General features: G+C 46.8%; 1 protein-coding gene across 1 annotated transcript in view; it reads left to right on the top strand.

The window, feature by feature from the left end:
* Positions 1-18551, top strand: part of LOC119454634 (DNA excision repair protein ERCC-6) — a 339000-nt gene that overhangs the window by 123705 nt on the left and 196744 nt on the right. Inside the window, exon 9 of the mRNA XM_049668141.1 lies at positions 11121-11256. Within this exon, the coding sequence (XP_049524098.1) occupies positions 11121-11256 (136 nt within the window). The remainder of the gene's footprint in view (positions 1-11120; positions 11257-18551) is intronic.

Here is an 18551-nt window from a genome sequence, read left to right as displayed (position 1 = left end):
ATGCACTCCCGAATGGCTCGGAGTTCGCTTGACAATGGTATCGCGTGGTCAGTGCTGGATTAACTAGGCTTCGCTAGTTTCGGTTTCCAGGAGATGTCAGTAACACGGCCGACCACCATGTTGCGGCGATGCCAGCGACGTATCAACACAAAAATATTGCTATTCCCGCTCAACTCGGCGGTCAAATTAGCACGCAGTTGTGCAGGCGGAGTCCGAATTATAGGGAATAGCGTATACATTAAGGTGCCCGAAATTTCGGTCGTACTTACCTGTATACTTTAAATTTATGGGCCAGTGATGGTGCCCTAAAGTAGTCCGAATAATTGAGCTTGTTTGAATTGCTGGTGTCGAAATAATCGATCGACGCCAGTTGTGTATCGGCCAGTTGCTGAACAGAGGCTTCAGCTTTACGAGGAAAAACAAACCATTGAAAAGTACCTGGTGTCGTCTGAAGCAATGACTGAGCGTTACGAGGGGCTCATCAAGGCCTGGCGTGGCTCAGAAAAGCATTGATGACATTGAGTCTGGCCAGGTGTTTCTGACAGATGCTAGTGCCTTGCTGAAAACATAACAGTGTCAGCTGTTAATGAAAAAATCATCTGAGCAGCTTCACTTAACTTGAAATAAAGTAATTACAGCACACTGTGTGAACAGGTTTGTTGTCTTCATTTAAATTAAAGGGAAACTCATGTATTTAGAGGCAGAGCAACATTGTTTTACAGCAAGCAAATACTTTCTGGAATAACGCTTGTCAATTTTTAAGTGTTTGAAATAGCTTAGGACGTGTCCAGCAGCTGGCATTTATTAGCTCCAAGGTGCTCCGAAATCTGTATCTGGATGCTCCAAACTGCTCCAAAATTAAGGTTTTGCTGCTCCAAAGGTTGCTCCAAATCTCAGTTCATCAGTGGTACCACTGCATAAGTGTAAATGCATGACTTGAAAATGAATTAAACCAATTGTAACTTAATTTGGCTGTGTGCACTGTGTCGGAAAGCAAATCAGTGGCGCTGTCGCCATCCTGAATGCTCCAAATCTGGAATGAGCACTGTTTGCAATTGCTGTTTGCAGGGTCTCGAATCTGGCAGCCTTGATGTCATTAGGTAGCATGCGAGTGTTTATTAGCCACGCGCCTGCTCTCCCAAGATCAAGAGTTATGTGACGCCATCGGGCTAAGAAGGATGTTCCATCCGCCCACCATAGTTCTGAGTGGCACTGGCTAACACTCCTAGGGCTAGATCTAGTAAACCTAAATACCTAAGTTAATGGACGAATTGATGGCCGTTGCCGTAGCACATTTGATAGTGCAACGCATGCATAATGCGGCGGTTGCGGGTTCAGATCCCGCCGGTGACAGGTTATCCACTTTCATTTTCTTTTTCTTCATTATTTTCTACATCCCAATTTCAACCACACCTAATTTCCCCAATGCTTTCCTTGGCTTCATTGTCCATACCTGCCAACTCTTCCGAATTGTCCGGGCACTTCCCGAATTTTTCTCGCATCTCCCGATTGTATGGACGCGACCTCGAATCTCCCAAAAAGTGGCTGCCACTTTTTTGTTTCTTCTTTTACGGCCTGTAATATAATCATGCGAAAAAGCGGCGCGGGAGCAGTTCGTCACCAGCATGCACCGTGAATCGTGGTAGCAGTTGCCGGCACCACCACGAACAGGAGCACCCACATCCGACGGGCACTGCCATATTGGATTTTCCGGATTGGCTCGTCTCAAGCTGAGTCGAGTGTTTTTAGCACTCAAGTCGTTATATGACCGTGAGTGCGCTAGGCTTCAGTTGGCTTTGTCAGGTTATCGAGTGGAGTGTGAATGCCGAACTACTCTTTGTTTCCCTGAATTTAGATGGCACTTCCAAAAGGCAAGAGTAAGTACCGTATTTTCCGGTCTGTTACTCGCACCTTTGTATGAGACGCACCCCCCCCCCCCCCTCAGAATGGCAGTCTTTCCGGAAAAAGTTAATATAAGTCGTACTGGGTGTATAAGACGCAGCTGTTTGTTCAGTAAGCGATTAAAAAAAAAAGTTACAGTGACGTTTCAATCGGTGAACGCGGGTCACGCGGAAGCGTATGAGTATCATATATTTCCACTCCACCCACATTTGTGCCATCGTGGCTGCCACGATGTTCTGTTTAAAGTCCCAAGAGCGGTAATATCGTCTCCGCGCGCCGTATGCTGTATGTGCGAGTGAAAGCCTGCGACGGTGAACCGAATTGCGCAGAAGGGAGGAAAGCGGGAAGGCAGGAGGGGGGGGGGTGGTGCGGCTTGTACTTGGGTAGCAACTGCGTGGTTTGTGCATCAAAATAACTTCTTGGGCGAGTTGGTACTGAACATGATACTAAGTAGCGCAAAACTCGAAATAAAAGACAACAGTGAAAGACGAGAGGAAAGGAAAGACGAGCACTACACTCACAACTATTTATTCTGAAGCAGGGCTTGCTAATATACACAAACATACGCATGCGCAAACGCATAAAACACACAAAGGGCGCTAGTCAGTTGAAGGCAGTGTAGTCACATTGTATGCTTAGCAATCTCATTTCCGAATCATAAAGTGTCACGGTCATTTGACTAACGCAGGCTAGACCATTGATTTCGATGTAGTAGGCCTCTAACAGTTCACGAGCGGTTTTGTTCTTGCTTTTGCCTAGGATCATGACATTAAAAAACAGCGCTTCACAGTCAGGACAAGACCTGCAATGCGCAGACAAGTGCGTGGTGGTATCCTTCTTTAAAAGATTTGCATGCTTTCTGTACCGTACCCCATTGGGCATCATTAGCCTGCTATTGATTGTTTGAAACGCCGCTTTTGAGACCTTCTGCGTCGCTAACGGACACACTGCGCTATCGGACATGGAGGAGACTTATATTTGTATTTTTTAAGCAATTCGCTTTCTTCCCGCCAGGTGGTAATTTTGATACACACTCCGTAGTTTTGTGATCATTAAACTAGAAAGCAAAAATGGCCGCCTCCAAGTGCAGCCCGTGCACTTCATAAGATAGCAGATCTTGTGATTTCGCTGCATCTGCCACTGTTTCTATCGATGGATCGAGCAACAACAGGTCTGAGGATGCTGCTTTTTCATCGGACTTGGACTCTGAGAGCAACGACTACGCAAACCATCCCGGAACATCAGCCGCCGTAGCCTGGCATACCCAACCGTAGTGCTTGCAGTTAAATTTTTGTAACGGAATACCTGTTCATAGAACAGTTTAGATTTTTTCGGAGATAGTGCCTATTAGACTGCAGTACATTTACTTTCGTTACATTTTTTTCTTCTCGATACAAGCGTATCTTTACAAACTTTGTTCAATTTTATCGCACAATCTGGATTTTGGCAATTTATATCTTTTTTGTTACATGCATCTCGTTAATAAAACTTTCATGCGTGAAAAGTGCATTCATTCTGCTTTTTGTTTATGTAATACATAAAATATTGAGTGCAGTAGTTCCTTCAGAAAAAAAAAAAGAATAGCTGGCAGGAGCCTACAAAAAACACCTACCGTATTTTCCAGAGCATAAGATGCGTTTTTTTTTCTTCGGTGCGTCTTATAGAACACTTATGTACATTTTTTTTTTGAAAAACTGCCATCAAAATCAGATTCGATGGTACGGCCACGTGAAGCGCTCTGGTTGACTTTGTTGCTACGGGTTCTGTATGCGTTATCGAGGTACCAGGTTCGTCTTGTGATCGAGTTCCCGAGTGCCGTACGAGATGGACGGAGCAGCAACACAAGCGGCGGCAGGTCGACTGCGAATCGACCGAACCCGAAGTCGTCGCATCTGCAGATAGGCGTGCGCCACTGCGCAAACTACGCAGTTGCTCCCAGAGTACAAGCCGCTCCCCTCGCTTCCACGCTGCCTTCCCGCTTTCCTCCCTTGTGCGTTGCACGCTTTCACTTGCACATGCAGCATACGTGCACGGAGATGACCATTGCGGCAACCACGACAGCAGAAATGCGCCTGGAGTGTCCTTATCATTGCTATTGCAATTGTATAGGAAATGTACGGCACCCATATGCTTGCGCGTGATCCGCATTCATGGAGTGAAACATCAGTGTAATTTTTTTAACCGCTTACCAAACGAACAGGTGCATCTTATACATTGGTGCGACTTATATACGTTTTTTATTGGAAAAACTGACGTTTTGAGGGGGGTGTGTCTTATACAAAGGTGTGACTTATAGACCGGAAAATACGGTATTTTCCCTATGGTGGGAAAAAAGTTAACCACTTACATTTTGCCTTTTCGGCCACTTTTGAAAACAAGAAGCCGCTACAATAAGTCTGCGTTGTAGTAGAGACGTTTCTTATATTTGTAGTGCGTTTTTCCTGTAGCCAAGTACACGCCTACGTCATGGCTGGCTGGTCCCTGTCGTTGTTATTCTGTCGGTAGACGAGCCAAGCCAACTCATCAAAAACGCAGGTGAAGGCAGTGCCACTTTTCTACTCGCTACAAACGAAGGCCTATCTGTAAGTTAGAAAAAACTTTAAAGTGTACTGCATGTCAATACTAATAAAGAGACCAGGAACCACATACTTTTATAGAAGGCCACGTGGTAGACCTCTTATGCATCTGCATGTTTTTGCCGCGTAGGGCGCCAGAGGTTACTTTTCCCGACTTTTATTGAAGAATTAAAAATATAAATCCTCGTTTAATGAGAACAACATGCCTCTTCTTAACCAATACAATAAGGAATCTTTACATCAGCAGGGTTATCTCAATTCATGTTCTGAGTGGTTGTCTGTGCCTTTAATGCTTATGAATTTTGGACAAAAAAATACGGTGCTGCACATGCTCTGGAGTCTCTTAGCATAACAAGAATGTGGCAAGCTTTCAGTGTGTTGAGTACATAGAAATCAAGACGTGCATTAAGGTCTGCGCTTAACATAGGGAACACCAAATTAGTATGTCAGCAGTAATTACAGCTCAGTTCTAGTATATGAAGGGCTGGCAAAATACTTTCTCTTTAATAGAATTTTTGTTTAGAATCAAGTGCCTTTATTTCCACTCAAACTAATGAATTAGTGATGTTCTGTTGTACTGAATAGCAAACCTGTGTTTTGTGACAATCTTTTACTTATTGCATGGACACTTCTTCTTTTCAGTTGTGCTCCGAAATACAGAAGAGCTATCCCAACTTTATAAAGGCTGGTGGATTATGGTATGGCCAATCTGCGCGACAAACGGAAGGACTGCATATCACGTGACTCTATCACTGACAGTAAAGAGCAGGCGCCGTCTACGCCGTTTCATTGTCGGGTTCGGTGTGATTTACCGCCGGGCAAACATTGTGACATCTGCAATCTGGAGAGTCACGGCAAGTTGGCGCAACGCTCACTCCCTTCCTCTCGTTTATCTGCTGTCCGTGCAAGTCCGTGCAACTAGCCATGACACTTTCGCACCCACCGTGTAAATGCAAAGCTGATATTGTTGTGGGTGGCTTGTAGCTACAAAAAGAGACCGATGTGCGTCTATGGGGAACAAGAGACCACCGTATAGTGCATCACAAAGATGGCGGCCGTGAACCACTTTGTTGCCATCCCATGCACTGACTTTTATTTGTGAGGCGGTTTGTCAGCTTTCCAAGTGTCGCGGCTGCTGCTAACAGATTGGCATTGATTTGGCTCCAAACTGTAACTTTAGTCACCAACACCTGACATTCGCAGCACGGATTGGGTTGATAGGCATAGGCAGTGTGGCCGTGATGGAAATTTACTGCTGGCCGATGTGGTAACGGGCCGCAAACCGCTGCCAGTTTGTTTGTTCGGATGGCTCATCTGTGATTGGTCCCGAGATCATGCGTGCGATATAGATTGATGGCTGTTGAAGCGGCGTGAAGTTCGTTGCCGCATATCCAACATGATCTGCGTGCCTATTGGCACCTAATCCGCCCGATCTTCGCACTTTGTGATATGTCCACTGCTTTTCTAGCCGTTCCCTCTCTCTGCGTCACGTTATCAATTTGATCAGTCCTGTTAACGAACCGGACGAACCTTGTATACCGACAGGCAGACCCTTCCAACGTGGCACAGTTCTACGAATTGCAGCGTTCAGGCGCTACGTGTTTGCGATCCTCGCCTCGGGCTGATATCGGGGAGTGCTCACAGTAAGTCCGCAACTGTGTCCGCTGGGGCAGCCTGTTTGTTTTGCGCTCCTTTTACGCTGTAAAAAAAAGTTAAACGCTCGCTGAGGCAGCATCGAGCATGAGGGGCTCCCCAGTGCACGCAACATGGGGCACTGTGTGAGTCTTTACATCGAATATCAGGAAAATCAAATGGTAGACATTTGATTCGTAAATCGAAATATTCGATCGGATTCGGTGATATTCGAGTATTCATACACCCTTGATTTATTCATGAACGATATACAGAAGAAAGTTCCAGCCTGCATAAGCCGCTTGTCTGTGTGGCTGGGCAGTCAGAGCATGGTTTATATCTTTAGGCTTGCTCACAAAGTAAACCATTTAGCAAAACCTCGGAGAACTTCCCCGCAAAAACAAAACAGCAAAAAGTAATTATTATAAAACAACGATAATTACAGTGGGCTGGTACACGGTGCGATGTACAATGAGAAAGAAGTACATCCTTTATTGCAATAATTTCAAGAGGCAAGATAAATCTTTAGAATTGTGCTTGCAGGGGATGTTGTGACTGTTTGATATAGACATAATGATATGATATGTCCAGGACTGACTGTGCGCACGTAAATGCACGGAAAAAATGGGCTTGATGGCATATTCAGTCGTACAGTTAAACCTGCTTATAACGAATCTCCATATAACGAATTCCTGGATATAACGAAGTTTTTCTATTCCCCGCCGTTACTCCATAGAAGCACATGTATTTGAGACCTCTACGTAACTAAGTGTAAGCGGGAGACCCCCTCAATATAACGAATTTTCCCCACCGACAACCTAGAGATTTCGCCCCAAATTTTGTCATTTTTGCGCGAGCAGCAACCGGAAGCACCTTCTCCACTGCAACGGAATGCGAAGCGAGCGCACGTGTGCGTGCGTGCGTGTGCGAGGCGGGCCTGCATCCCTCGACCCGGCGATCTTGCCGCCGCGGGCATGATCTTTCCCCCTCCCTTCATTCAAACCTGATCCCGCCACTTGCTGCAGCTGGCCTAGCCCGCCAAGCCGGCACTCTCTCCTTTTCCAGTTGATGTTGCCGACGCGCTGGTACACGCTGTGACACATCACACTCGATGAGCTCAGACACGCGCTGTCAAACACTGGCGGCGTGTGGAAGCGCCGCTGGAGAAGCGAGCGAAGTGACCTTCGTGCTGTTGTCTATCGCTTCAACGCAAACTGAGCGCTGAGAACACACAGCACGCACAAAGCTACGAGCCGCTGACGCACCTACACTGCTAGACTCTGCCCCAACGCAGATTGCTTTCAAGATACGGCCCGCGCGGCCGCACGCCGCCGCGCAGTACGCAGTTGATGCCAGAGCAGAGTACAACGCCGTCCTGCTATCCCTCCCTCCTCGCTCCCTTGCCGGTTACTCGAGCGCAACGGAAGAAGGCACGCTTCCTCCCTGCTTTTCTTGCGCGCGCGAGATTTAGGCGCGGTCGCAGGCTCCCCTCGCACGTTTTCACTCGCACATACAGCATACGACGCGCGGCGACTGCGTTATCGCCCTTGGACTTTATACGGAACATCTATGAGCCAAAACCAATTTTAGGGCCGCAACGCGTCATAGACACCATCTTTATATGAGCCAAAACCAATTTTGGGCCACACCGCGTCATAGACACCATCTTTATATAGCAAATACGGATCTCAAGCGTCATACTTTTGCTGGCGCAAACCTAAAGTACGTCATAGTTGTCGCCCCCAGCACTTTTGGCGGCCAGTGCCATTTTCAAGCCACCAAGCCAAGCGACATGAAAAGTCAAAATTGCCACTCAGGCCGGCAAGGGGTGGCAGTTCGCAACGTATGATGCAGTAACGGACCCACAGCTGCGACGCAACAGTGGCATTACCAATGCATTGGGTTCTATGGGAGCTCTGCCGGGACCGGTCGAAAACGACGTAACAGCCGGGAAAACGCAGCCCCCGGGAACGTAACAGCGGGGTTCTACTGTAACACTATACGACGCTACGACGCCATCGTGACGCTCGCTCTTCGTTTCCGATGCCTCACGCTTGTGCGAAACGACATGCGTCCATGCATCCGGTACCTGGTGTGACATTCCAAGGATGAGTGCTTCGATGAAAACGGAAAAAAGGTGCGCGTTACAATTGAGGGCGCGTTAGAATCGAGTAAATACGGTAAGCGTTTCTTTTTCGAATTTTCGTGCCGAACCTGCATATAACGAAATCCTCTTTATAATGAAGTTTTCCGGGAATTTGTCAATTTCATTATATCCAGGTTTAACTGTACATCAATATAACAAACTTCAATGCAACACAATTCTCTACTTTTTATAACATTGTGTTCATAGAACACCATGGATTTTTATGGTAACCTCAACATAGTGTGTTCATCCAAAATTGCAGTTTAGTGAGATTTTATGGCTCTCACGAAGTAAAACTGAAGCAAGAAATTTAGACACCACCGAGGGCACCAGTAGTCAAACGGTTGAATTACTTGTAGTTATTTGCGGACACACTTTCAAATCGCATGCTGTGTGAGGGAGAACGGAAGAGGGTGTTCTTCGGCAGAGGCAAATTTCACTGGCCTGCTAGATGCGCGCCCATTTCTCGAAGGCCATAAGTTAGCGAGTGTCATGTCAAGCAGAGGCACTAGAGAGACATGTATTGGTGCATCGTATATAGCGCACTATACGTACCATAGTTCCGTATTGCTTGGAAGCCTTGCGTCATTGCCTGATTTGGTTGCCAATGCTTGACATAGGAATGTGCACAAACTCCGATGCGCGTCGAGTTGGTAGGGCCCTGAGCGACTCAACACGCACGTCGTGGTTTTCCCATTGTGTACTGTTTAAGACGGCGACAAAAAACACTCAAATCAAGCTGGTGTGCGGCAAAGGAATACACAATGCCACCATAGAGAAACATGACATAGGAATGTGTATTTGTGGAGGCGGTAGTACCTCTTTAATGCAGTAGAACCTCATTGATACGATCCTGTTTTAGGTACGATTTCCTGGCGTCAATTTTGGGGATTGACGCCACAAAAGATGACTCAATACAGTTACACTTGTTTTTTATTGGCTAATACGTTTTTGGAGACCACAATCTTTTGTCCCAAACATTTAGTACATAGGCAAACTGTGATGGTATGATACATTTTTCAGCCACTTGATCCCATGTAAACAAGAAAAGGTGCGATATGCTTGCGATCAGGAACAGTAGCCACCTGCCGCAGCATTTGTCCCGCAGTACTCACCCACCTGTCTTACGTTAAAACACCGGTGCGTACTCAGTTTCCTCTTCTGGTACCTGCAAATCTCCTCCCAGGTGATTGCATGCCACGCTCACAGCTATTGCCACCAACGCTATTGTGATAAGCATCTTCACCTATCTGTTGCACAGCACGTGGGGCATAGTGGCATTGAAAGTGTACAGCATGCTTTTAATAGGCCTTTTACCCGAAGGCGTCGTTCTCTTCTGCAAGCAGTGTGAAGTGAGCATCATGTTTCTCTCTGGTGGCATTGTGTATTTCTTTGCTGCACACCAGCTTGATTTTGTGAGTGTTTTTTGTCGCCGTCCTAAGCAGTACGCAATGGGAAAACCACGACGTGTGTGTTGAGTCACTCAGGGCCCTGCCAACTCGACGCGCAACGGAGTTTGTGCTGCAACGAAACATCCCACCAAAATGCTCCACTCAAAAAAGCTGCTTACTCAGGAATGCAAGCGTGAGCTTGCCAAAGCTGCAAGAACGACAGTGTGCGTCTCGGGCGGCTCAGGATTCACCAGCGTCGGAGTTTCTTGCTGCGAGGATTCACGAAACGCTTTGCATTCTGTAGACGTCAACTACAGTTGAGTCTTTCAAATTTTGTTTACATTCTGCAGATTGTACGTTTTCCTGGTTAGTAAGTTTTTTTGGCGTTTATTTCCAGAACGTATAAACGTGGTTCTGCTGCGTTTAGGGTGCCTGCATGCACTCTAGTGCTGTTTTAGGCTGGTGACAAAGGTACTGTCACTATTTACCACCAAATATGGTGGACCGCCATTTTGATTCTCAGTTTGGCCAGATGGTGTGCTGTATTGCTAGTTGTTTTGTTACCTGCTGTTGCGATTAATGGCATGAGATTAATCAAATTTCAGTTATATTGCAGGGCACGAAGAGAACCTGCATACTCATTCCATATCTACGTTTCCCTTTTCTTTTATATGAACAAATAAATTTATGTTTTGGATAATGCATCAACGCTGAAAGCAACATTTTTTGCAGTATGGTGGCACACACTTGTTAGCGCCAACTTGTATCTTTTATAAAAACACTGCATTATGCCGTGTTTTTGGTCTCGCACTTGGCATGTAATATCAATATGTTTTTTAATTGTTTCAGAATAAGGAATCACCTGTTAGTCTGTTTAAGTAAAAGGTGCACATGTCTTATGTAGAGCTTGCATATAATATATTTTTGGGTGGTTGGGTGCAAAAATTTTTCAAGTAATGTAGTAACTTGCATGAAACCAATTATCACAGATACTGTGGCTTGTCTGAGTGGCCTCTTGGCAGAACGCCATTTTGATTCCCAAATTGCTTAAGTCAATGGGAAATTTGTCAGGGCGTCGACATGTACGCTTTCAAAGGCTGACATGACCCTAAATAAACGCTCGTATGAAGCCTTCCTGCAATACAGTATGCGACACTTTCTCGCTTGAATACAAAGCTAGTTTTTTGCAAGCAAAGCTATCCTCGACTCGCTGATTAGTTGACAGATTAAAACTAAGAGTCTATGTTTACTGCAAATAAAAGGCTGAGTGCCAATTTTCCGTAGCTGCTCGGACTTATCTGTGGCACCACTGAATACTCTATAAAACCGTGTGGGTGCAACCAATATTTTCTACAGCACCATACCGGATCTTCTTCAATTTTTCAGACTGAAGATTGATTGCAACATGCTCGTAGATTTTTGTGTCGTCATTACTGCTGCTGCTGTCATCATGGTGTGTGTGTATGTGTGCAGGTTCACGGGTCTGGGTCCTGTCCTGTTGGTGTGCCCGACCACAGTGATGCATCAGTGGGTGCGCGAGTTCCACTGCTGGTGCCCTCTACTGCGTGTCGCCATCCTGCACGAGTCAGGATCCTTTGCTGGAACCAAGGTAAAGGGTCCGGCCTTCACGGGAAGGGGCAAAATTGAGACTACTTTGAAGAAATACGTGCTGTCAACTGCAGTTAATTTGACCCTCACGGGTTTGACGTAAGTTTATCTGACAGGTTGAATATAAACAAGATGCAGAAAAAAAAGAATGAAAAAAAAAAAAATGCTGGAACGGTGCTTATCCATTAGTATATGTATAATATGCAATGTATAGAGGAAAGTGCCTCGCTATTTGAGGCTCAAGCTGGTTGCCCAAGGACAAAAACATACCTGAGCAATATGTACAACCAGATGAGTTATGTGCATGCTGCAGCAAAAACCGAAGGCCACTCAGCATATCCTAATGGGATGCGGAGGGAGTGACCCAGTAAGACCCATAAGTAAGGTACACCTACCTAGGTTGAAAGTGGACGGAAGCATCAACCTGCTAGCAGTCGAGATAAGCAAGAGACATTTAGAATATTGGTGGAAAGAAACCCGAGACGAGATTGATACGACTGGATCCGTTACAAGCATAGGTAGCGGTACAAGGTGGACAGAGATGTTTTGAGGAAGAGAAAAAAAGATTACAGTAATTAATACAAAAATGCTAGAATAACACACCTGAGTAACTCAAGCAGACTTTGTAGGTGACTATGCCCTGTTTCATCGAGGATGCCAATAAATCATCATCATCATATCATTACCATTCAGCGCACACCCCTGAATGAAACGCACACCAATTTCCTACGTGTCCAAAGTGGAAAACTAATGTAGAAATGATGTTAGCTCCTAAACAAAGTAGAAATGTAATGTGCACCATGTTTTTTTTACAAATAAAATGGGCAAGGGTGTAATGTGTGTAGCACTGTGGTGGTTGGTTTCCTGAAGTTAGTTTCGCTGCATGGTTTTGAAAGTGAGCTTTGTTGCAATGCATTTGTGTTGTGTGGTGAAGCATATAAACACTGCATAGGTGACTTTGGTCTCGTATTAAATTACACCATGTAGGTAATTTTCAGCTCAATTTTCTGAAAAAAAAAAAAAATTATGTGCACTTGAGTGGAGTAAATACCGTTATCAGATATTGTGAGCTATGGTTCTTGGTTGAAAATCATCCGAAGGCAGGCTGAAAATAGTAATTTTCGATGGGAGATTTTTTGATGTTGGTTCATGGCATTTGCTGTCACCTAAGCTCCACTGAGACAGAAAAAGCTGCCACTAAAGGGGTCGGTATGGGGTTACCACAGGGGTCAAGCGCATGCGTGCTGACTGGTCAAGTCTGAATTATCCGGTGAAGGCCAATTTTAGGATCGAAATGATGAAAGTTTTGGCCCACAGAAATGCATGGGTGCCAGTAGGGATGTTCGGTTGGGATCAAATTAACCGAAAAATCAAATTAACCAGAGTTGAATTAACATAAATCTACTGTATTTGAATGTCTTGAATGGAAGCGGAGTTATCGACATTCAAAGATCGCCCTTGATCAGTACTGCAGTGCTTCCGCTCCTTTTTCAAAGGCTTCCACTGTTGAGGCTATGGCGGAATGGGACGGTGCATGCAATCCTTTGCCTGCTGTACATCATGGTGATGCACATTTTAAATTTGCTTTTACATATGCACGTAGAGGCCACTACTTCTGGTTTTGATGCCTGAACTTAATTCAGAGGCTGCCACCTAAATAGGCTTGGTGAAGCTTCTCATCATGCTATAACTGGCGCAGTGCATTTTTACCACTCTCGTCACTTTTGCAGTCAACTGCGCACTGTCCTCAGGGTTTCGTGTTCATTTTCAGCAGAAAAGCTGAAACCCACATGTCCACAGCTTCGATAACAACAAATGCCATGTTTGCACTGCCCGTCTGCTTGTGTTCAAGAAAGTTTATGTGTGCACAAACCTTGCCCACCTAGCAAAAGGTGCGCTTTCCTTTTTTTTTTAGTCACGAACATAATATTAAGGTGAAGCGTGTATTTGGACCGCGCCAGATGAGCATTTTAGAGAGCAGAGGGTGCGTCTGGAACTGTTCTAAAATACGATTGCCCTGCAGCTAGAGGCATTGTTGCCCAGGGGGGAAATGCCCTTCGCAATGATCGAATCTTTCTTTTGCTCTCTTTTGAATTATTTTAATGTCTTATTATTTATAAGGTAAGCTGTGAGGCACAGCACGGCTGAGGCTTCTTTGGCGTTGCTAAAGCTTTCGTTGTCACCCTCCTCCCGTATTTCTGATGTGGCAGCTGTGCCCATGCGATCCCTCATGTCGACTACAGTGCCAGTGGTGACCCCCAGTTGAGTTTGCAACTTGTGGATTGAGGAGCCAACGTCGGTGTTACCAGTGCTACGAGGAGAGGCACGTACAAAAGCTGATGGCCACAGCTGAGCGTAGCAGTTTAAACCCAGCCTTTGCTTTATGTTGGCCTTTTCACGTTGGCTGTACAGATGCCATTTTGGAAGAAGCTTTTCACAATGTTTTAGAGTTCATCATCAGCCTATATCTTTATGTCCACTGCAGTACGAAGGCCTCTCCCTGCGGTCTCTAATTACCCCTGTCTTGCGCTAGCGTATTCCAACTTGCGCCTGGAAATTTCCTAACTTCATCATCCCATCTGGTTTTCTGCCGACCTCGACTGTGCTTCCCTTCTCTTGGTATCCATTCTGCAACCCTAATGGTGCACCGGTTATCCATTCTACGCATTACATGGCCTGCCCAGCTCCATTTCTTCCGCTTAATGTCAACTAGAATATCGGCTATCCCCGTTTGTTCTCTGATCCACACCGCTCTCTTCCTGTCTCTTAACGTTAGTCCTAAGATTTTTTGTTCCATCGCTCTTTGTGCGGTCCTTAACTTGTTCTCGAGCTTCTTTGTTAACCTCCAAGTTTCTGCCCCATATGTTAGCACCGGTAGAAGGCAATGATTTTACACTTTTCTTTTCAACGACAGTGGTAAGCTCCCAGTCAGGATTTGGTAATGCCTGCCGTATGCACTCCAACCCAATTTTATTCTTCTGTAAATTTCTTTCTCGTGATCAGGGTCCCCTGTGAGTAATTGACCTAGATAAACGTACTCCTTTACAGGCTCTAGAGGCTGACTGGCGATCCTGAATTCTTGTTCCCTTGCCAGGCTATTGAACATTATCTTTGTCTTCTGCATATTCATCTTCAACCCAATTGTTACACTTTCTCGATTAAGGTCCTCAATCATTTGTTGTAATTCGTCTCCATTGTTGCTGAATAGGACAATGTCATCTGCAAACCGAAGGTTGCTGAGATATTCGCAGGGAGAGGCCTTCGTCCTGGAGCAGACATAAAATATAGGCTGATGATGATGATGATAACCAAGAAGAAAGGGAACTGAGGGGCCTGATTTTTAATAATCATATTGTGACAGAGCTATGGAGAAGATGTGTTGAGATGACTTGAAGACAACGCTTTGGACTTCGTGAGCTAACTATGATCTTGTCAGCCGCTGCCATTCTTGTTAATACAGTGTAAATATTGTTACGGGTAACTGTCCGTGAAAAGAGGGTTTATTGGGATGCAACCAACAGTCTTGGGCACCAGCCGAGGTTCTGCTATCGCTAGGCGAACGCCTTCTTCTTCTGCCCTCTCGTACCCCGTGTCCCACTACTGCTTGCGGCACGTACCCAAATCATACAAGGCTTTCACGCTTGTAACACATCCCACCACGTAGACGAAGTCCACCGGGCAAGTCAAACAGCATCTCGAGTGGTGTAGGGCTTCAAGCGGGCAACATGAGTCACTTCAGTCTTTGAAGAGCGTCGACCATGTGAAAGGAGACGTGCTATGCGGTATGTCAATTCGCTTTTACCTTCTAACACAACGTAAGGTCCAACATAGTGCTCCAGTAGTTTTTCGCACAACCCACACTTTCTGGCAGGCGTCCACAGCCACACTGAGTCACCGGGATCATATGTGACGTCTCGGTGTCGGCGGTCGTAACGTGACTTCGAGCGATCCTGTGAAGCAAGAGTGCGCAAATAAGCAAGGCGGCGGGCTTCTTCTGCACGACAGATGGTCTCCGATATGCAGGCATCATCGTGGTTCAGAAATGGGAAGATCGTACCAAGGGTATAGCGTGGCGGCCAAGCGTAAAGAAGAAAGAAGGGGCTGTAGCCGGTAGTTTCGTGCTGCGCGGTGTTAAATGCATAAGTTACGAAAGGTAGAACGCTGTCCCAGTTCTTGTGATCTGTCGAGACGTACATGGACAACATGTTCGTGAGAGTTCTGTTGGTGCGTTCCCTAAGGCCGTTTGTTTGTGGATGGTACGGCGTAGAGTGTCGAAAACTTGAACAACACAGACGAAGTGTCTCTTCAACCACATCTGCAGTAAACTGTCGCCCGCGATCGCTAATAATGACTTTAGGAGGCCCGTCTCGGAGGATGATAAAACGTAGTAAGAAAACGCACACGTCGGCTGCAGTCGCCGATGGTATTGCGGCCGTCTCACAGTAGCGTGTCAGGTGGTCAGTACACACTACGATCCAAGGATTTCCGTTAGAGGACCGTGGAAACGGGCCGAGAAGGTCGATCCCGACTTGCTCGAATGGAGTCCTTGGGGGTGGCACAGGGTGTAGTCTATCAGGAGGAGTACTTGTGGGACGTTTGCGACGTTGACATTCGTTGCAGCTAGACACGTACTGTCGCGTCGTCAGACGCATATTAGGCCAGTAAAATCGTTCTTAAAGACGGCAAAGCGTTCTAGCTCCTCCCAAATGACCGGAGGTTGGTTCGTCATGCATAGCCCGCAAGATGGAAGTGCGCAGACTTTTCGAGACCACCAGGAGATATCGTGGGCCTATGGGTGAATAGTTTTTCTTGTACAGAAGCCCATCACGTGTGCAATAACGATTGGCTGCTGATTTCTGTTTGGCAGCAAGCAGTTTTAAAGTGTCGTTTTGCTGCTCAGTCTTAAAGGTATTGAGATCAGGAAATGCTGGCTCCAAGGATACGATGTAGTGGTCAAAGTTGTCCGCGTCACAGTCCGTCGTGGGAAGCGGTAGCCGCGACAGGCAGTCGGCGTCGGAGTGCCGTTGACCGCTTTTATAGGAAACCGTGAAGTCATACTCCTGTAGACGGAGCGTCCAACGTGCAAGCATACCAGATGGATCACGCAGATTGACGAGCCAGCACAGCGAGTGATGGTCTGTGACGATGGTGAAAGGGTGTCCGTACAGGTATGACCGAAAGCGCTGTACTGCGAAAATCACCACGAGACATTCTTGTTCTGTGACGGTGTAATTGCGCTCGGGCTTGCTTAGAGAGCGACTAGCGTACGCTACGACGTGTTCTTTGGTGTCGAAGCGTTGAATAAGAACTGCGCCGACACCAATACCGCTAGCATCCGTGTGCAGTTCAGTGGGAGCCTAGGGATCGAAGTGTTTGAGAACTGGATGGGACGTCAAATGGAACTACAGTTCATGAAAAGCACACGCACATTCTGGGGTCCAGTGAAATTGAACGCCTTTCTGAAGCAGACATGTCAATGGATGTGCGATGTGAGCAAATCCGGGAATAAACCGACGGAAGTATGAGCAAAGGCCCAAGAAGCTTCGTAGCTCTTTTACTGAGCGAGGTTGCTGAAAGGCTTCGACCGCAGCAGTTATTGCTGGATCAGGTCTTATGCCCTCTTTGTCCACTAGGTGGCCTAGAACTAGTGTTTGGCATTCTCCAAAGGGACATTTCTTGGAGTTTAGTACCAAGCGTGCTTTGCCTAGACACTCTAGTACAAGATTGAGGCGAGCGTTGTGTTCACTAACCGTGCGTCCGAAAATCACGACATCATCCAAACAACACATGCAGACTTCCCACTTCAAACCACGCAGAATGTTGTCCATGAAGTGCTCAAAAGTTGCAGGCGCATTACACAGCCCAAACGGCATCACATTAAATTCGAAGTCCGTTGGGTGTAACGAATGCCGTTTTTTCCTTGTCTGCCTTGTGCATCGGAATCTACCAGTATCCGGAGCACAAGTCTACACTCGAAAAGTATGAGGCCGAAGAAAGGCAATCTATAGCATCATCAATCCGTGGCAAAGGGTATACGTCTTTCTTTGTAATGGCGTTGAGGCGGCGGTAATCAACGCAAAATCGCCATGTGCCATCTTTCTTTTTAACTAGAATTACAGTAAAAGCTCGATGATACGAATCTCACGGAGTCACGAAAAATATTCGTATTAGCCGAAATTCGTATCATCGAAACACAATTAAAACTACTGTCGAATCTCGATAATTCGAACTCGAAGGGGCCCGAAAATTGGTTCGAATTAAAAGGACGTATTTTTGAAGTATTCGTGCACCATAGCACGATGCACGAACGGTGCGAGTCGTGAAATATCGCGGCGCGCAAGCGCATAGCAAGCGCGGGCCACGAAACTGCCCACGCCGGCTAACGGTCGCTTCCCGATAACGACAGAAAACGAAGCTTCAGGGAGCGAGCGGGCGGCACCGGCACACGGGTGCGCGCGGAGACCGTCGAAGGTGAGGGCGGCAGGGAAGCGGATTTGGCCGCGTCAACTCCGCCGCTTCGGCGGCTCCCCTCGCCCTCCCTCTCAACTCCCTCGTAGCTCTCTCACCTTCGACTCCGTGCGCACATCTCCGTGCGCGCCCGCCGCCGTGCTGGCGCCAGCTTATTTTAGCCACCCCCTGAAGTTTCGTTTTCTGCCGTTATCGGGAAGCGAGCGTTTGCGGGCGTGGCAGTTTCGTTGGCCCGACTGTGCCTCCGCCGCTGCTTTCCTCTACGCTGCTGCCGCAGCGTGCAAGGTCAACATGTGACTAGAAAATAGAGGAGAAGGGTTCACTGCCATTTTATCGGCGTGGCTGAGAAGTCGGCACTAGTGAGTATCCCAGCTAGAATACGGTTGTCTAGAACACTCTAGTCGGCACGTACACGCTTGTTCCGGCGCGATGCAGAAACGGCGACCTTGTAATGTGAGAGAGAAGGAAATTTCCGCCGCGGGTTCTTTCCCCCCCCGTTCCTTCGCGCGCGGCATTGAGGGGTCTCTCCTGAGCTTTTGCTCTATGGCGGTGTCGGAGCAATGCTGGTCGGAGGCGCCGCCGCGTTATTTGGCGCGCTGCTAAGAGCATTGTCGGTGCGCGGTATGTTCGAAATAAGCGTTTTCGAATTAACGAGATTCGACTGTAGCTAAATTAAAGAGTCAGAGGTGAACTCACTCAGGCACGTGTACGTAAAAAGTATTTATTTCTTGAAGCGCCACCGCTTCAATCTCTTCGCGCCCAGTCGCGGAGACCGCGCTGTCCGGCGCCGCGCCTCCGCACCAAAAGAGGAGAGAAAGCGCGTGACTG

Source organism: Dermacentor silvarum, chromosome 5 (assembly GCF_013339745.2).
Source record: "Dermacentor silvarum isolate Dsil-2018 chromosome 5, BIME_Dsil_1.4, whole genome shotgun sequence".
NCBI classification, from domain to species: domain Eukaryota; kingdom Metazoa; phylum Arthropoda; class Arachnida; order Ixodida; family Ixodidae; genus Dermacentor; species Dermacentor silvarum.
This window is presented reverse-complemented; position numbering and strand designations above follow the sequence as displayed.